Source organism: Sciurus carolinensis, chromosome 16, assembly GCF_902686445.1.
Source record: "Sciurus carolinensis chromosome 16, mSciCar1.2, whole genome shotgun sequence".
In the NCBI taxonomy this organism is placed as follows: Eukaryota; Metazoa; Chordata; class Mammalia; order Rodentia; family Sciuridae; genus Sciurus; species Sciurus carolinensis.
Genome location: NC_062228.1, coordinates 30012521 through 30030940, shown reverse-complemented (window position 1 = coordinate 30030940; position 18420 = coordinate 30012521). Strand labels below are relative to the sequence as shown.

Here is an 18420-nt window from a genome sequence, read left to right as displayed (position 1 = left end):
TTTCTCCTCATATGACAGAAAATATACAACCTTTGGACTTTTGAATTTGGCTTATTTTATTTAAAATAATGGTTTAAAGTTTTATCCATTTTCCTGCAAATTTCATAATTTCATTTTTATTTATGGCTGAATAAAACTCCATTGTGTATATATACCACATTTTCTTTATTTATCTATTGATGAACACCTACTCTGCTTCCATAGCTTAACTATTGTAAATTGTGCTGCTAGAAATGTAGGTATGCATGTATCACTATAGAATGATGACTTTAATTCTTTAGGAGTGGTATAATTGGGTCATATGGTGGTTCCATGCCTAGTTTTTTGAGGAACCTCAATACTAATTTTCAAAGTGGTTGTACTAATTTACAATCTCACCAACCGTGTAAAAGTGGTCCTTTTTCTCCATATCCTCTCCAGCATTTATTGTTGTTTGGATTCTTGATGAATGCCTTTCTGACTGGTTTGAGATGAAATATCACTGTGGTGTTTTTTTTTTTTTAATTTGTTCTTTTTAGTTATACATGACAGTAGAATGTATTTTGGCAAATTATACATACACAGAGTATAACTTAGTATAACTATGATTCTAATCTTGTGGTTGTACAATGATGCAGAGTTCCTCTGGTGGTATATTCAAATACAAGGCTAGGAAAGCAATGTCCGATTAATTCTACTGTCCTTCCTATTCCCCTCCCCCTTCTCTTTCCTTTGTTGCCCTTTGTCTAATCCAATGAACTTCTATTCTTCCCCACTGGTCATCATGTCTGTTTTGGTGCCAATACCATGCTGTTTTTGTTAGTATAGCTCTAGTATAATTTAAGGTATAGTATTGTGATGCCTCCTGCATCACTTTTCTTGCTAAGGTCCGCTTTGGTTATTCTGGCCTTAAATTTTTTCAAATAAATTTCACAATTGCTTTTTCTATTTCTATAAAGAACTCACTGGGATTTTAAAAGGAATTGCATTAACTCAGTGTGGTTTTGAATGCATTTCCCTAAATGCTAAGGTGTTGAACATTTTTTCATGTATTTGTTGGCCATTTGTATTTCTTTGAGAAGTATCTGTTTAATTCATCTACACATTTATTTATTGGGTCATTAAACAAACACTTCTTGACATTAAGTCTCAGATAGTCCCCAATATGATAATACTGGGTGATTTCAAAACTCCCCTCTCACCTATAGACAGGTGATTTAGACATAAAATCAATGAAGGTACTTCTTACCTAATTAATAATATAGATCAGGGCTGGGGCTCTAGCTCAAAGGCAGAGTGCTTGCCTAGCATGTGTGAGGCACTGGCTCGATCCGCAGCACCACATAAAGATAAGTAAAATAAAGGTATCATGTCCATCTACAACAACAAAAACATCTAAAAAAAAATATAGATCAAATGAACCTAAAATATATCTATAAAATATTTAATTCAACAACAGCTGAATTTACTTTCTTCTCAGAAGCTCATGGAATCTTCTCTAATACAGACCACATTTTAGGTCAAAAAGCAAAGTTTCAGCAGATACAAAAAGTGATATAATCCCTAATATTTATCATAGTGGAATGAAATTAGAAATCATCAAGAAATACTATAGGAACCACATAAACACATGAAGATTGAACAATACTCTTTTGTATGAGAAGGAATCATAGAAAAAATGAGAAACAAAAAAATTTCTAGAATCCAGTGAGAATAGTGATACAATATACCAAAATCTCTGGGATACTATGAAGGTGGTTCTAAGAGGAAAAGTTTATAGCATTAAGTGCCTACATTTAAAAAAAACCAAAAGATCCCCAAATGAACAATCTAATATTATATTCTTATGGCCCTAGAAAAGGAACAAACTAATTTGAAAACCAGTAGAAGACAGGTAATACTTAAGACCAGAGCTGAATTAATGAAATAGAGATTAAACAAGTGTTCAATGTAACAAAGAGTTGGTTCTTTGAATAAACAAGATTAATAAATCCTTACAGAAAACTAACCAAAACAAAGAGAGAGAAGAGCCAACTTAATACAATTAAGAGATGAAAAAGGAGATAAACACCACAGATATTGCTGAAATCTAGAAAATCACAAGGGACTATTTTGAAAACTTATGTTTTAGTCAGTTTTTTGTTGCTATGTCCAAAACACCTGACAAGAACAATTTTGAGGAGGAAAGGTTTATTTTAGCTCATGGTTTCAGAGGTTCAGTTCACAGTCATCTGACTTCACAGTTCTAGGGTCAAGGTAAGGCTGAACATCATGGTAGGAGGTGGAGGAGGACAGTACTACAGAACAGGGCATCCAGGAAAGAGAGAAAAGAGTTCTGTCCAGCAAGGACAAAATATGAACCCCAAAGACATATCCCCAGTGACCTGCTTCCTCGTGCCCCACTCTACTTGCCTATAGTTACCATACAGTTGATCCATATCAGTAGATTAATCCACTGATTTTCTTATACCTCTCATAATATAATCATTTCACCTCTGAAAGTTCTTGCATTGTCTCACACATGAGCTTTTGGGGGACATCTTGTATCTAAACCATAACACTTACATTCCAATAAATTGAAAAATTTAGAAGGTATTGACAAATTTCTAGGCACATAAGAGCTACTGAAATTGAACCAAAAGGACACAGAAAACCTAAAAAGATTAAGAGGTAATAAAAAAGAATCTTCTAACCAAGAAAAGTCAGGGACCAGATGGATCCTCATCTGAGTTCTATCAGACCTTCAAAGAAGAATTAATGCCAATCTTTCTCTAATTACTTCATAAAATAGAAAGGGAAGGAACACTGCAAAATTCATTCTATGATTCCAGTATCACCCTGACACATCAATGAAAGAAAACTACAGACCAATATTACTGAAGTACGCAGATGGAAAACTTCATATTAGCAGTCTGCATTTAAGAATACATTAAGAATAAGCAGCTCAATTCACAACAGTTAAACTATGGAATCAACCTAGATGCCCTTCAAAGATGAATGGATAAAAAAAAAAAAAAACGTGGTATATATACAAGATGGAATATTTCTCAGCCACAAAGAAGAATGAAATTATGGCATTTGCTGGTAATTGAATGGAGCTGAAGAATATCATGCTAAGTGAAATAAGTAATCCCCAAAAATCAAAAGTCAAATGTTTTCTCTGATATTCAGATGTTAATTCACAATGGTAGGGAAGAATAGTCACTTTAGATTAGGTAGAGGGGATTGAAGGGAGGGGTGGGGGCATGGGGATAGTAAGATCAGTAGAATGAATCAGACATTATTACCACATGTGCATACATAACTATACGACCAGTGGGATTATACATCATGTATAACCAGAAGGATGAGAAATTATACTCCATTGTATATGATGTATCGAAGTGCATTCTACTGTCATGTATAACTAATTAAAACAAAAAGAATTCCAAACCAAGAATACCTTAAGGAGATTATACACCATGATTGAGTTGGATTCACCTCAGGGATGCAGGGTTATTTCAGCATATACAAATCAATAAATGTTAATTCATCAAATAGATCAAATTAAGAACAAAACTTATATCTAAATAGATGCAGAAAACGCCTTTGACAAAATCTAGCACCCATTCGTGGAAAACGGAGGAAACTAGGGTCAGAAGGAACTTAATGTCATAAACACTATAAAACTCAAACCTACATCAGATTGAATGGAGAAAAACTGAAAGCATTTCCTCTAAAATCCAGAATGAGACAAGGATATCCAATAATAGGATATTCAATAATAGTTCTTGACACTCTAGCCAGAGCAATCAGGCAAGAGAATGAAATTAAAGGGATATGACAGGAAAGGAAGAAGTCAAACTATCTGTTGGCTAATAACATGATCATTTACTTAGAGGACCTAAAAAAATCCCCAAGACTTCTAGAGCCAATAAGCTTAGCAAAGCAGCAGGTTACAAATCATCCTATAAAAACTATAGCTTTCCTATACTTAAATAATGAATTTGTTCAGAAAGAAGTCAGGAAAACAATTCCATTCTCTACAGTCTTAAACAAATAAGCAGCAGCAACAACAACAACAACAACAACAACAACAATAAACCTGGGGAATAAATCTAACTAAGGAGGTGAAAGACCTCTAAAATAAAAACTAGTAGAACATTAAGAAAGAAAATGAAGATGATCTTAGAAGATGGAAAGACCTCTCATGTTCTTGGATAGGTAGAATTAAAATTGTCAAAATGGCCTCATTACCAAAAGTTATCTACAGATTTAATGTGATCCCCATCAAAATAATAATGACATTCTTCACAGAACTAGAAAAAAGTTCTAAAATTCATAAGGAAGAATAAAAGACCCAGAATAGCTAAAGGCATCATAACGCCTGATCTCAGATTATACCAGAGGTATAGTAACAAAAACAGGATGGCGTTGGCAAAAAACAGACATGAGGACCAGTGGAAAAGAAAAGAAGACAGAGACAGATTCACATAGAAATTGTCATCTGATCCTTGACAAAGGTGCCAAAAATAAGAAAATGTTGAAGAAAACAACAAATTTAACAAGTGGTGCTGGGAAAACTGGATACACGGACATAGGATGAAACTAGATCCCTGTCACCTTGCACAAAAATCAACTCAAAGTGGATCAAAGACCTAGGAATTAGACCAGAAATACTGCAGTTACTAGAAGAAAACACAGAATCAACACTGCAACATACTGGTGCAGGCACTGACTTCCTTAATAAGACTCAAGAAATAAAACCAAGAATCAATAAGTGGGATGACATCAAATTTGCTTCTTGCAAAGGAAACAAGAACAAGAAGAAAGAACCTATAGAATGGGAGAAAATCTTTGCCAGTTACTCTTCCAATAGGGGATTAATACCCAGAACACATAAAGAAGTCTAAAAACTTACACCAAAACAAACAAACCCCCCACAAATAACCCAATCAAATAACAAAACATATTTTTCAGAAGAAAAAAACATAATTGGGCAACAAATATATGAAAATTGTTTAGCATTCATAGTAATTAGGGAAATATAAATCAAAACTATACTGAGATTTCATCTCATTCCAGTTAGAATGGCATTAATTGAGAATACAAATAACAATAAATGCTGGTGAGCCTCTTGGGGAAAAGGTACACTTATACATTGTTATTGTATTGCAAATTAGTACAACCACTTTGGAATGTAGTATGGAGATTCCTTAAAAGACTAGGAAAGGAATCAACATATGACCCAGTTATTCCACACCTTGGTATTTATCCAAAGTAACAAAAATGAGCATACTATAGTGATACATGCATACCAATGTTTATAGCAATGCAATTCACAATAGCCAAGTTATGGAACCACCTATGTGCCTGTCAACAGATGACTGGATAAAGAAAATGTGATATATATACATGATGGAGTTTTAATAAGCTATAAAGAATGAAATTATGTCATTTGCTGGCAAATGGATGAAACTGGAGAACATCATGCTAAGTGAAATAAGCCAGATTCAGAAAGCCAAAGGTCAAATGTTTTCTCTCATATGTGGAAGAGAGAGAGAGAGAGGGGTGGGAGGCAGGAGGGAGAGAAAAAAGGGAAGGGGAAATCTCATTATAATAGAAGGGAGATCAATATACTACAGGAAGGGGACTGAGAGGGAGGGAGGGAGGGCATGGGAAATACTGGGAAATGAAATCTATTAAATTATACTATGTTCATCACAAATAGACCACAATAAATTTTGCTTATATTATTATATGACTAAGTACTAATTAAATGATAATATAGGAAGATCAGTAGAGTAAGGAGATCAGGAGGAGCGGAGCTAAAGGGAAGGTACTGGGAAAGGAGACTGAGCAAATTAGGTTACGTGACTTTAATGACTATGGCATGATGAATCCCACTATTATATAATCATGATGTACCAATTTTAAAAAAGGAAGTCAAAAAAAGAAAAATAACTGACACCTAGAATGTTAGGTCCATCAAAATAAAAACAAAATTGAATAAGTCCCCCCCCCCCCAAAAAAAAGTCACTGTGACCTTACTAAGACAATTAAAAACATTTTTTCCAGGAGTAAGTTCAAGAAATGGTATGAGGAAAGGAAGCAGAATTTAGACAACTTTTTTGAAGACTTTTTTTTTGTAAATGGGAACAGAGGACTGGGGCAGTAGCTGCAGAGAGACATGGAGCCGAGAGAGGCTTAGATCAAAGAATATGAACAGTTAACACTTCTTTATAGTGCCAAATAAAAAGTGATCATTTAAAAGGGAAAAGATGTACTTCATTCACTTGTTCCCTTTTAAATTAAGCAGGGTGTAGTATATCTCTATTTGTTATTTCCAATATTTATTTCAGAAAAAAACAAATCGGTATTTTGAGTGTTTATTACTTACAGGATTCCGATGTGGCATGGTATCCACAAAAGACACCTTCTTATCTACAGGTGTTAAACGTCTAGGTTTAGGTGTTGGTGCCTAAGATAAACCAATACGTCAGAATGAGTATAGTGAAAATTAGATAAAGTGTCAACTATTTTTTCTTTCGCAGAGGTATTGGCTCTTAAGTTTGTATTCAGAATTCTATACTTGAAAGGAAATTGAAGTTATTGTTACTCACTACAACTGATGTGCTAACAGAGGATGTTGGAGGTAGTGTCTGAACAACTTCTGGTTCTCTGTGTATGAAATTTCCTTCAGCTTCAGTAGTTATTGATCCACTTGGTGGAAAATAAGTATATTTCCATTTTAATGTAACATGGATAGTGCCTGCAGGATGCTTTTGATGATCTAGTAACTCAAATATTCCTGTCAAATTACAAAAGTATTTTTAATTAGTGAGAGTAAAATTTTATTAACATAAGAATTAAAGAGGAAGAACTACTCTCTACTTCAAAAACAATTTTGGCTTTTACTCACAACTCAAATGTCATAGAGAATAAAATAAGGATTTATGATAAGTTCATTTCTCAAACTGACTTCTTGCAGAAATTAAGGCCTAAAAGATAACACTGATTCAACAATAGGAAATTAATTTATAACTACTTCAATTCACTGAAATTAAATTCAGGATTATTCAGAATTCCTATCCTTCTTCTAAGATATATCTGGGTTATGTTTCAAGTATTGACTTGAATATTCTTGTACAAAACTTGTGTCTAAAGAAAAATATATTAAAACGTTAGAATTTCAAACAGTTAATGTATGTAAAGGAATCTTTATATTACTATATAATTGTTATAGTTTTAAATGTATTTTACTGGAATTTGTTAAATTATTGCAAATCAATAGCTACACAGATAAAAAATCCATGAAATAAACAGACAATCCAAAAAACAGCAGTAAAAGAAGTACATGTAGCTGAATATGTATTACTGAGTCACAAATTTTTATCATTGTACTAGATTTTGAGGTAAGAAAAATCTGTGATGAACAAACCTACATTTCAAGTTTAACTTTTACATAGGGTTGTCCTTTACTTGGTCTTCAAGTGTTGATATTTCTTTTAATAGTTGACTGGGGGAAAAAAAATACCAAGCCCACAAAGCCTAGGCTTTAGGGGAGATCAAAATATGGGTAGACTATCATAAGGTGATAAACTTCTATTACAGGTATAGGTGAGACTTTCAAATGGTTGAGTGAAGAGCTCAGTAAATACTCTTCCAAAGAAGTAATGATGAAAGTGGGCAGAATGCTTAAAAACAACCACCTAAGGACATTGGAAATGGAGCAAAGATATACAAAGAAGCATTTAGTGAAGAACACTTACTGAACAACAGTAAAAACAGTAGAAGTCTATGGGACTGCTCTTAGTGTCCCCTCTCCTCCCTGCTCCATGATACCTACAGAGGTTCTACCAGGGTGTGGTAGGCTATGAGGACTGGTAGCTTTTGTTGGATGGGGCTGATTTTCTTTGGAACACAGTATAGATAATTTCATGCCTAGGGACATATAAAAACATAGTAATCTCAGGGCCACACACTCTGGGAAGGCCAACATTGTACCTAGTCTGAGATCTCAATACTGGTTGAGGCAAGCAAAAAAACAGAAAGTCAAGTGACAACTTAAAAGAAATAAAACATCCAAAATGGGCTGTGAAAAGATACTATTTATGCCTCATGGTATGTAAGGCTGTGGGCATATACTTTTGTACTGTGGGCATAAACTATGTACATGGTCAGAAGAAAGTCAAGAGGCCAAGCACTAGCAAATGAAGAAAGCAAAAGCTGAAGTGACTTACAAACTACCTGAGCTCTGAATGCATTCCCTAAGCCACAAGCTAACCCATAGACATAGGGTAGAAACTTACTGGCTCAAAGTATTTTAAGTACACCTTTGAAAAATCACTGGCTGATTGCTAAGCTATGATGGCTGTGCTTAAAATAAAAAAAAGAATAAGATATGCAGAACAGAGCAGAGGCCTAAGTGGCTACACACAATGGGAGAAAGAGACTCCTTAGAATTAGTCCAGGTTAAGTTACCAAACAAAAATGGCAACAATAACCAGTCCTGGGAGGAGCTACAACCTATTATCCAAAATGCCCAATTTGGGCTGGGGATATAGCGCAGTTGGTAGAGTGCTTGCTGTGCAAGCACAAGGCCCTGGGTTCAATCCCCAGTACCGCAAAAAAAAAAAAAAAAAAAAAAAAAAAAAGTTCAATTTTCAACAACAAAAAAATGGGTCATGGCCCTGTGATTTCTAGAAGAAAAAAGGCCCAAATCACCATCATGTCAGCTTAGGAACTGAATTCTTCAATAAGACCCCTAAAGTGCAAGAAGTTGCTTCAAAGGAAGCAACCAAGAACATGAAGAGAGATTCAAAGGAAGCAACCAAGAATATGAAGAGAGAGCCTATAGAATGGGAGAAAATCTTTGCCACCTGCACCTCAGAGAGCACATTCATCATCAGGCCATACAAAGAACTCAAAAAACTTAACACCAAAAAAAACCGAACAACCCAATAAAGAAATGGGCAAAGAAACTGAAGAGGCACTTCACAGAAGAAATATGAATGGTCAACAAATATATAAAAAAAAGTTCAACATCTCTAGCAATTAGAGAAATGCAAACTGAAATTATACTAAGATTCTACCTCACTCCAGTCCAAACGGCAATTATCAAGAATACAAGCAATAATAAGTGTTGGTGAGGATGTGGGGAAAAAGGTACACTCATACACTGCTGTTGGGACTGCAGATTGGTGCAACCACTATGGAACGCTGTATGGAGATTTCCTCAGAAAACTTGGAACAGAACCACCGTTTGACATAGCTATCCCAGTCCTCCGTTTATACCCAACAGACTTAAAATCAGCACAGTACAGTAATGCGGTCACATCAATGTTTATAGCAGTTCAATTCCCAATAGCTAAACTATGGAACCAACCTAGATGTCCTTCAACAGATGAAAGGATAAAGATACTGTGGTATACATACACAATGGAATATTACTCAGCCATGAAGAAGAATGAAATAAAGGCATTTGCCAGTATATGCATGGAACTGAAGACTGTCACGCTAAGTGAAATAAGCCAATCCCAAAACCAAATGCCAAATGTTCTTTCTGATCTGCTGATGCTAACACACAATAAGGGGTGGGAAGGAAAGAATAGAAGTTTATTGGATTAGATAAAGGGGAACGAAGGGAAAGGAGTGGGGATGGGAATAGGAAAGACAGTAGAATGAACTGGACGTAACCTTCCTATGTTCATATATGAATACATGACTAGTGTAACTCCACATTATATACAACCATAAGAATGGGAAGTTATACTCCATGTATGTATAGTATGTCAAAATACATTAGACTATCCTGTATAATTAAAAAGAACAAATAAAAAAATTTAAAAAATGGGCCATGGGCTAGGGGTGTAGCTCAGTCAAGGCATGCTTGCTTTGCAGGCATGAGGCCCTAGGTTTGATCTCTAATACTTAAAAAAAAAGTCATATTAAAAACAAGAAAGAGTAATGCATACACAGGCTAAAAGATATCCTCAGTGTTAAAGCGCTTGCCTAGCATGCATAAGGCTCTTAGTTCAATCTCAGCATGTTCTCTGAAGTGTTCAGACAGTAGACTTAGCAGAAAAAGACTTCAAACAATTATCAATGTTCAAAGAACTAAAAAAAATTAATGAATTAAAGAAAAGTATGATAATGACTTATTAAATACAGATTATATTAAAAAAAAAGAAATATGGCTAAGGATGTAGCTCAGTGGTAGGATACTTGCTTAGTGTGCATGAAGTCCTGGGTTTGTTTTCCAGAACTACAAAGAAACAAAACAAAACAAGAAAGAACCCCCCCCAAATCCCCAAAACACTCGAGTTGGAAAGTACAATTACTAAATTACTGAGATTAAAAATTATTCAAGAGGGACTCAATAGAGATCTGAATGGCACAAGACAAAATCAGTGGATCAGTCAAGATTAACCTATCTGAAGGATGGACGGAAAAATGAACCTGTGGGACACTTAATACCAGTATATGTGTAATGGGAGGCCAAGGAGAATAAAGATAGGGAGAAGAAATAATTGAAGAAGTAATGGCAAAAATCTATCCAAACTTGGTTTATAACATTATATACCCATATAAGAAGCTCAACAAATTCCAAGGAGGGAATACACATCTAGACATATGAAACTGTTCAAAATCAAAACAAATAGAAAATCTTGAGAAAAGCATCAAATGTAAGGGAGCCACAATAAGATAAATAGCTGACTCTCAGTTAGATACAATGGATGCCAATAGTCAGTAGTTTGATGTATTAAAATGCTGAAGGGGAAAAAAGTAAACAAAAATAAATATAACAAGACTATCCTTCAAAAATTAAAAGCAAAATAACTACATTCCCAGATAATGATGAATGAGAGAATTCACTTACAGCAGACCTGACTTACAACACATGTGACAGGAAGTTCTCCACGTTGAAACAGAGAATGAGATGGTAACTCAAATTCACATTGGGAATTAGAACCAATGAAGGCATTTACATTGGTAATTATAAAAGACTACATAAATATATATTCTCTATTTTCTCCTCTTAACTGATTTAAAAGACAACTGCATAAAATAATAATTGTAAATTATATTGTTTACATGAAGAACAAACATATATGATAATTATAGCACAAAGGTGGAAGATAGAGTTATACTGCAGTTAAGGAAATGACATCAGAGTAAGGAAATGACATCGAAATCACAGAAGGAAATAAAGAATACCAGGAGTAGCAAATATGTATATGTAGGTCAATATCAAAGTCTCCTAAAATTATATATTTTCTCCCCTTTCTTAATTTGATTAAATCAGTAAGATTATATTATATAAAGCAAAAATTGCAACATTGCATTGTTGGGTTTATGACATATATAGGCATAATGTATACATATATATGTCAATAATAGTAGAAAGGAAGGAAGTGAGAATGAATTGTATTAGTCTTTATATATATATATATATATATATATTTTTTTTTTTTTTTTTTTTTGCGGTGCTGGGGATCGAACCCAGGGCCTTGTGCATGCAAGGCAAGCACTCTACTGACTGAGCTATCTTCCCAGCCCCAGCCTTTCTATATTTTAATGGAATTAAGTTAACATGAATTTTAAATAGACTATATGACACGTATTATAATTCCCAGAGCAACTGCAAAGTAAATAACTAAAAGAAAAAATAGTGTCATAGACTCAAAATTTAAAGATTCTGAAAAGGTTAGAAAAATGAGTTTTGAACAAATCATATCCATAATGCTGAGGAACAATTTAGGTTTGCTTTTACAATTTCATAGAATCAAGAACACAGGCTTACCTGAAATACACCTGTCATGTGCCAATGAAATCAGAGGCACATTGACTTTTCCTATGTAAATATTCTCCTGGGTATCACTATCGTCAAACACATAAAAACTCAGAGACTCTGACTTAAGGTATCGATCCAAATCCATATTCATTGGCACTGGGAAACACATATGATCATCAAACTGTGGATCATTGCTACTGGGAATGATGGCTGTATCATGGTCTGCAAAATCAAAAAACTTGTACACAACATATGGGTGTGGCTGCAGGTGACTTGCTCTGGACTGCAGGTGGTTGCAACATCTTATTGTAATGTGAAGTTCATTTAAGTTGCCATCTGTGGAATCTGGTGAACTGAGCTGAGCAGTTTTGGGTACTTGCTGACTTAACTGGAAAAACATACATATTTATATTATAGAAATAATACGATTAAAAGATAAACAGCAGCTGCCAACCCCCAAACAAAATAATTTTGTAAACGGACAGAAGCTGCATATTTTCATTCAAAGTTAATTTCTCAGTTAAAAAAAAAAACACCTTTGATTCTTGTTTAAAACCATATGTGGACAGATGATCCTGTGCTATTAGGAACAAACATAGGAGACTGAGGAGACATGTAGAAATTGGTGTTAAAGCCAAATAAAACCAAGAAAAGAGTTCTTAATTCTATTAATTCTATTTAATAACCAGAGACTAAAGTGAGTGATAGGTCTAAAGAAGAATGCCCTAACCAGAGGAGATGCATCTGCTCCTCTGTAGTAATAATTCTGTTATATTTGGGGTTGGCCCTCATTCTGAATCATTGGGGTGTGGAGAAACAGATATATGAGGCCAAGATTAGCCAGTGTATCAAAGTTCAACTTCTGTAAGAACAAGAAAATAGAGTCAATGAAAAATATGAGAGGAATAAAAAGCAAGGATTGGGAGGACATTTTGGAAGAGACGAGCAGTAGAAGTTATTAGGCAGAGCTGGGAACTACTCTATGGTTCCTTATGGAAATATGACTAAGAGGGCCACTACACAGTATTTTGGAAAATAATTGCACTAAACAGTAAATCTTCCATAGCTAATATATCTAAGGACAAAGAAAATGCCAGTGTTTCAGTGTATTTGTTTAGTTTACTATTGGAGAATTCTCTATTTTCCACAAAGGAACCCCTCTATATTTCTGAGCCTGGATTGAACAAATGGGATCCCTTGCTCAGAGACTTTACGGGAGAAGACAAAATAGAGTTAGAGTCAAAATCTTCTTAGTGGAGATATCTGGTGTCATGGAGTGGGGAAACCTGAGAAAGAAAATCACAATTCTGCTTTCTCAGGGCTAGTTTGCACTCAGCTATGGAAGGCTGGGTGGAATGATTTCTTAAATACCCCCTGCACTGACATCCCCAAATGCACCCGTGAAAGTTGAAATTCCACCAGTAAATGAAAGCCAGAATCTGAGAGTCTAAAATCCTTTAAACTACAAAAATCAAACAAATAATTTGGTTTCTTTGTTTCTAATTCCCATTTGTTTAATAGCATTTCCCAAAGTGTATTTTGAAGAATATTAGCCAGAAAGATGATCTCTGGGAAGCAAATGCTATTCTTTCTCAAGTTATGTTAGTCACAGTTCTTTAAGTGAAAGTCACAATCCACAGAGCCAAAACACCACACAGAGGAGTTTAATAAAAGGTTATAAGGATATTTCATGGACCTATACAGCAGAAATGCGGTTGGACCTTAAGAAAGTAGTAGGACTGGAAAACTGCTAGAATTTACTCTGCTTGGTCTCCATTTTTCTCATAATACTTGCTAATGGTTCTTTCTCCTTGGATCCATTTTCTCCCTGTCTGCTGACTATCATGGTAGAAGATGACTGCCAACTGCTCCTAAGTTTACAAGTTTACGGCATCATGAGTCATACTTTCTCTTGATTTCAGAAAGCAGAATCTGAATGGTCTGATGGGGGGGGGGTCAAGTGAATAGTCTGGAATCAGTAATATAATTAGATGGGGAGTGTGAGAAAATGGGAAAATTGAACAATGGGGGGCCAGGTCCCATGGATTGGAAATGGAGGCAGTTTTCAGAGCAAAGAAAGTAAGATATTTATGACATGAGTCAGCATTCCAAAATATTTCTACTATAACCTATTCCTGTGTTACATAACATAAGTGCATATCTTATGTTTCCTGTTGAAATTCATGTACACAAGAAATCTTAAGTCAAGAATCCTATTTAACTTTGCTTAATTCTGTGCTTTCGGCATTAACTGGATCATAGAATTCATTTGAGAATATGGTCATTAAGATTCCATGAATGTGGCTGGGGTTGTGGCTCAGTGGTAGAATGCCTGCCTAGCACGTGTGAGGCACTGGGTTTGATGCTCAGCACTACATATAAATAAATAAATAAAAATAAAGGTCCACTGACAACTAAAAAAAATTAAAAAAAGAAAAGAACTCATGAAACATAGTTTAAGAAATGCTAACCTGGGGAATTGCATTTAAACTCCCAGTTCTCAGCAAGAAAATACACATTTTGTACTTGACTTTGCATTTCAGAACCCAACATGAGAAAACAGTTTGAAAGAAAGAAAATAATTGATAGTCCAAGAATAGTTATTTGTTTCCTTAACAGTAGAACTTGTTAAAGAAGGATGTGATGTGTGATAATAGTACTGCAGTTATATATTCCAAAACTGTCCTGGGTAGCACAATGGAATTTTTTTGTATTGATGTTCTGTATCTTCATTGTGGTGATTGTTATATGAATTTTGACATGTGATAAAACTCACAGTCCCAGAGGTTCAGGAGGCTGAGACAGGAGGATCAAGGGTTCAAAGCCAGTCTTAGCAAAAGTGAGGCACTAAGGAACTCAGTGAGATCTTGTCTAAATAAAATAGGGTTGGGGATGTGGCTCAGTGGTGAGTGCCCCTGAGTTCAATCCCTGGTACCCTCTCCCCCAAAAACATAAAAAAACAAAAAACAACCTGCATAGAATGACTATACACGTTTACATACACATACACAAATGACTGCATGTAAACACTGATAAAATCTGAATAAGTTATGTAGCCTATTATACCAATGTCAATTTCCTGATTTTGATATTATACCATAATTCTGTTAGATGTTACAACTAGGAGAAATTGGGTGAAGCACACAGGGGACCTCTCTGGACTATTTTTGCTACTTCCTGTGATTATTCAAAAATAAAAAGGTAAAAAAAGAACTTGAAGGATGTGAAAGAAAATTATTTCAATTTAAAGCCCAAAATATAAGGAAATATTATAAAATTTCTATGTAATAAAAGGGTTCTGAAATCAGAAAAGCTTACCGATTGCATTTGCTCTGGCCCCTTAAAATTTGATGTGATATATCCCAAAGCCTTTGCCCGTTCTCGATAAAGTCGAATTGCTTGATCCATGGGAACTCTTAATTGGAACCAGTAATCTACTGTGCCAAAATTTGGGATGTCTCCTTTAGTTCCTACAAGTCAAAACAAAACCCACTGTTAAAATACTCTCATAAATGAAATATATATAGGTAAAAGATATATCAATGGTGTTTTTCATTAAAACTACAAATTTTACACTGAGTTGAATGATATGACTTGCACAAATGATGTATGATGGGCAAATAACAGATGAAGAAGAGTTACTTCAAGAGTATGAGTTTCATTGTATGTTAAATATTATTTAAAAACTATGTCAAACGAATTTGAAGTATATCATTTTATACTATTTCGATCCTTCTGAAATATAAAGAAAAATCTAAATATTGAATCAGATACTCCCCAGATTATTTTTGATGCTGTAGTACTTTTATTTAAACAAGTTGTACTCAATATAGTCTGACATTTACAACATGCAACCTCAAATTTATACATAAGACATTCTGTATATTAATTCAAGTTTGGGAAAATTTTTGGCATTTTTTCCATTTTTTTTTTTTTTACTGTACCATGAATATTGGGGAAAAAGTTGTAGCTATGCTATTCAATATACCCTCACATGATATTTGCGCTGCACACCCTTGTTATTCCTCTGTGAAGACTTTCCTCTGTGGAGACCTAATAGCCCTGTATTTCCTTCACAGACTTGGTACATCCTCATTAGAACATACACTGTCTGCTCACAACTGTACAGTTTGTACCCCACAATGAAAGCCTCTTGAGGGCAAGGAATGTAGTTTTCATCAATATATTCCTACCACAGGGACTAGCACATAACAGATACTCAATATTTGTCAAGTACAGACTATTTCATAAACTTTTCTGAACATACCATATTATTAAAAACTTTACCCCTACCTCATTAATTTCTTTCAAAATGTTAGTATCTAACATTATTTACAAAAAAAGTAACAGAAGACTATTAATTCACACATATTTGGTTGCATATGCATTAAAACATCTTTGGTGAGGGGGTTCAGAGGTGTCTGGCGACAGGAGAGGGAGAAGACACCTACATCATTTTGACTTTTAAGTCATCAATATATTACTTATGCAACCAATCACTCCAACAGTAACATAAAATCCCTTTCCAGACACAAAATCAACCCTGTTCCTGCTTAAAATGGTTTCTTCACTTGTTTCTGGGATGCCATATACTTTAGTTTTCCTCCTACACCACTGGTAACCCCTCAGTTTCCTTTTCAGGTTCTTCTTGATTCTTAAATTTTGGAATCCCACTTCCCAATCCCAAATTCCTGTGACCTACATTGCTATAGGGTGTGCAAATTGGACTTTTCATTTAATTTCATCTTTACTCCAGGTTACAGGTCACCTTGCTGTCCCAACAACATGTCAGGTTGGTTCCTCTCTCAGATCTGTTTTTGCTATTTCCCCTTCTGAAACATTCTTCCCTCAAATCCTGGCACGGATCTTCATTCAGGTCTTCACCAACATCACCCTCTCAAGGAAGATTCATCTGAACTAGCAATCCTCCATCCTTCTCTCAGCTTCTTGCTCTGATTAATTTTTTTCATATCTGAACATACTTAATTTGCTTTAGACTTGTTTTCCCTGCTAGAAGGTTAGCTAAGCTACACAAGAACACAGGTTTTGTCTGTCTTTCTTACCACTGACGGGTACTCCTAGTATTTAGTAACAGTGGTAACAATGTCTTAAAAAGAATCTGATGAATGTACTACAACTGTGTATCAAACAAGAGTATCAATATGATAAACATCTGAAGTAATAGGTTTTTAAACAATAAGTAGCTTTTACTGATGTCATCAATGATATTTAAGATAAACTTTGGATAGGGTATGGACAGAGAACATTGTCCCTATCCAAAAGGCACCTTTAATGTATAAGATACTAATGTAGAATACCAATTAATATATAAATCAAATTAGTGATCCAAACATTTGAAGCTTATAAACTGCACTTACCAACTAAACTTGCTGTGCAAAATATACGACCGCTTTTTTCTAGAATTTCATGAAATCTCAATTGACATGCTGCAAGTGTTTCATAATCTGTGCTGTAAGCTTGGTGAACTTCAAGTGTGACAGTATTCTTCTGAATATAATGTAAAAATAAGTCATTAACATGAACAAGATATTGAGAAGTGAAGTTATATTCTGGGTGAAGGCCTTGAACTATGGGAGTTGTCTGTAGTTCAAAATCATAGAAGGCATAGGTACAGAAAGTGACAGGCTCTTTATCTCCAGATGCCTGTAAAACTTCAGAAGAAAAGGTTACTTTGTTGATGTGGATTTCAAATAGATTTTCACCTCTTTCTAGGTGGATGGTTTCATCAAATTCATCGACAGAGTCATCTGGCATGATTTCTGGTTTAAATTTGTACTGTTTTGTGCCATAGGCAATATCCTTTAATTGGGCTACAAGAGAAGATACATAGAGATTTTAAAATACTGACATATGAAGATGCAAACTGGTATTTGAAACAGTAGGAAGTCTGAGTGTTTTTAGTGAATAATCTCAATCTTAAATTTTTTGACTACACCATTTTTTTGTAAATAATATTTCATTATACAGAAATTCATCATTTGTTTCAACATTTATTAAACAATAACAAAATTATAACTTCAAAATATACACAACTATAATCTGTCAATTCACAATAAAAATTAAAAATTACAACTTTATTGTAATATAGCCAAAAGCCAGGAAAAGGAAAAAGTGGGCCTCTGAATGAAGAGTTGAGGTCACCACTTCATTTCCAACTGCTCCTCTACCTCTTCTTTTGTCCATTATCTTCTCTCCTTAATTTCTCTATTTCCAGGTTCCTTTCCTTTAGCTTGACAGGATAAATGCTTCTACTGTGGGGGGTGATGTGTATGTTTATTGTCTTCATTACAATAATGGTTTCACAGTTGTATACACAAGTTCAGACTCACCGAAGCGTATACTTTATATGTGTCCTTTAAAGTACATTAAGTATATTTCTTTAAAGCTGTTTTTTAAAAGATCTCTTTTTATTTAGATATTTTTCCCCTTAATGTCACTCTCAAGTTTCTAGAAAGAATAATGTGTATGTGTCTCCAACTACTCATATAAACCACGCCACCTTGTTTTTCCATGAAACTACTGCAGAAAAGGTCACCATAACCAATTAATTGCCAGACTCAATGGATACTGGACCCTGCATTATTTGATTTCTTTGCTTCATTGGAGACGGATGAAACCATCTCTTCTGTGAATGTCTACCTTGG

At 34.7% G+C, this 18420-nt stretch overlaps 1 protein-coding gene across 4 annotated transcripts in view; it reads right to left on the bottom strand.

The window, feature by feature from the left end:
• Rpgrip1l (RPGRIP1 like) overlaps nucleotides 1–18420 on the bottom strand; it is a 105272-nt gene that overhangs the window by 43884 nt on the left and 42968 nt on the right. For 3 of the 4 annotated variants that reach the window (XM_047529262.1, XM_047529263.1, XM_047529264.1), the window contains exons 15-19: nucleotides 17134–17586; nucleotides 15074–15225; nucleotides 11765–12143; nucleotides 6582–6769; nucleotides 6359–6439 (exon numbers count right to left, since the gene is read on the bottom strand). In XM_047529262.1, coding sequence (XP_047385218.1) covers nucleotides 6359–6439; nucleotides 6582–6769; nucleotides 11765–12143; nucleotides 15074–15225; nucleotides 17134–17586 — 1253 coding nt within the window. The remainder of the gene's footprint in view (nucleotides 1–6358; nucleotides 6440–6581; nucleotides 6770–11764; nucleotides 12144–15073; nucleotides 15226–17133; nucleotides 17587–18420) is intronic. The other variant, XM_047529266.1, reaches the window with a different exon arrangement.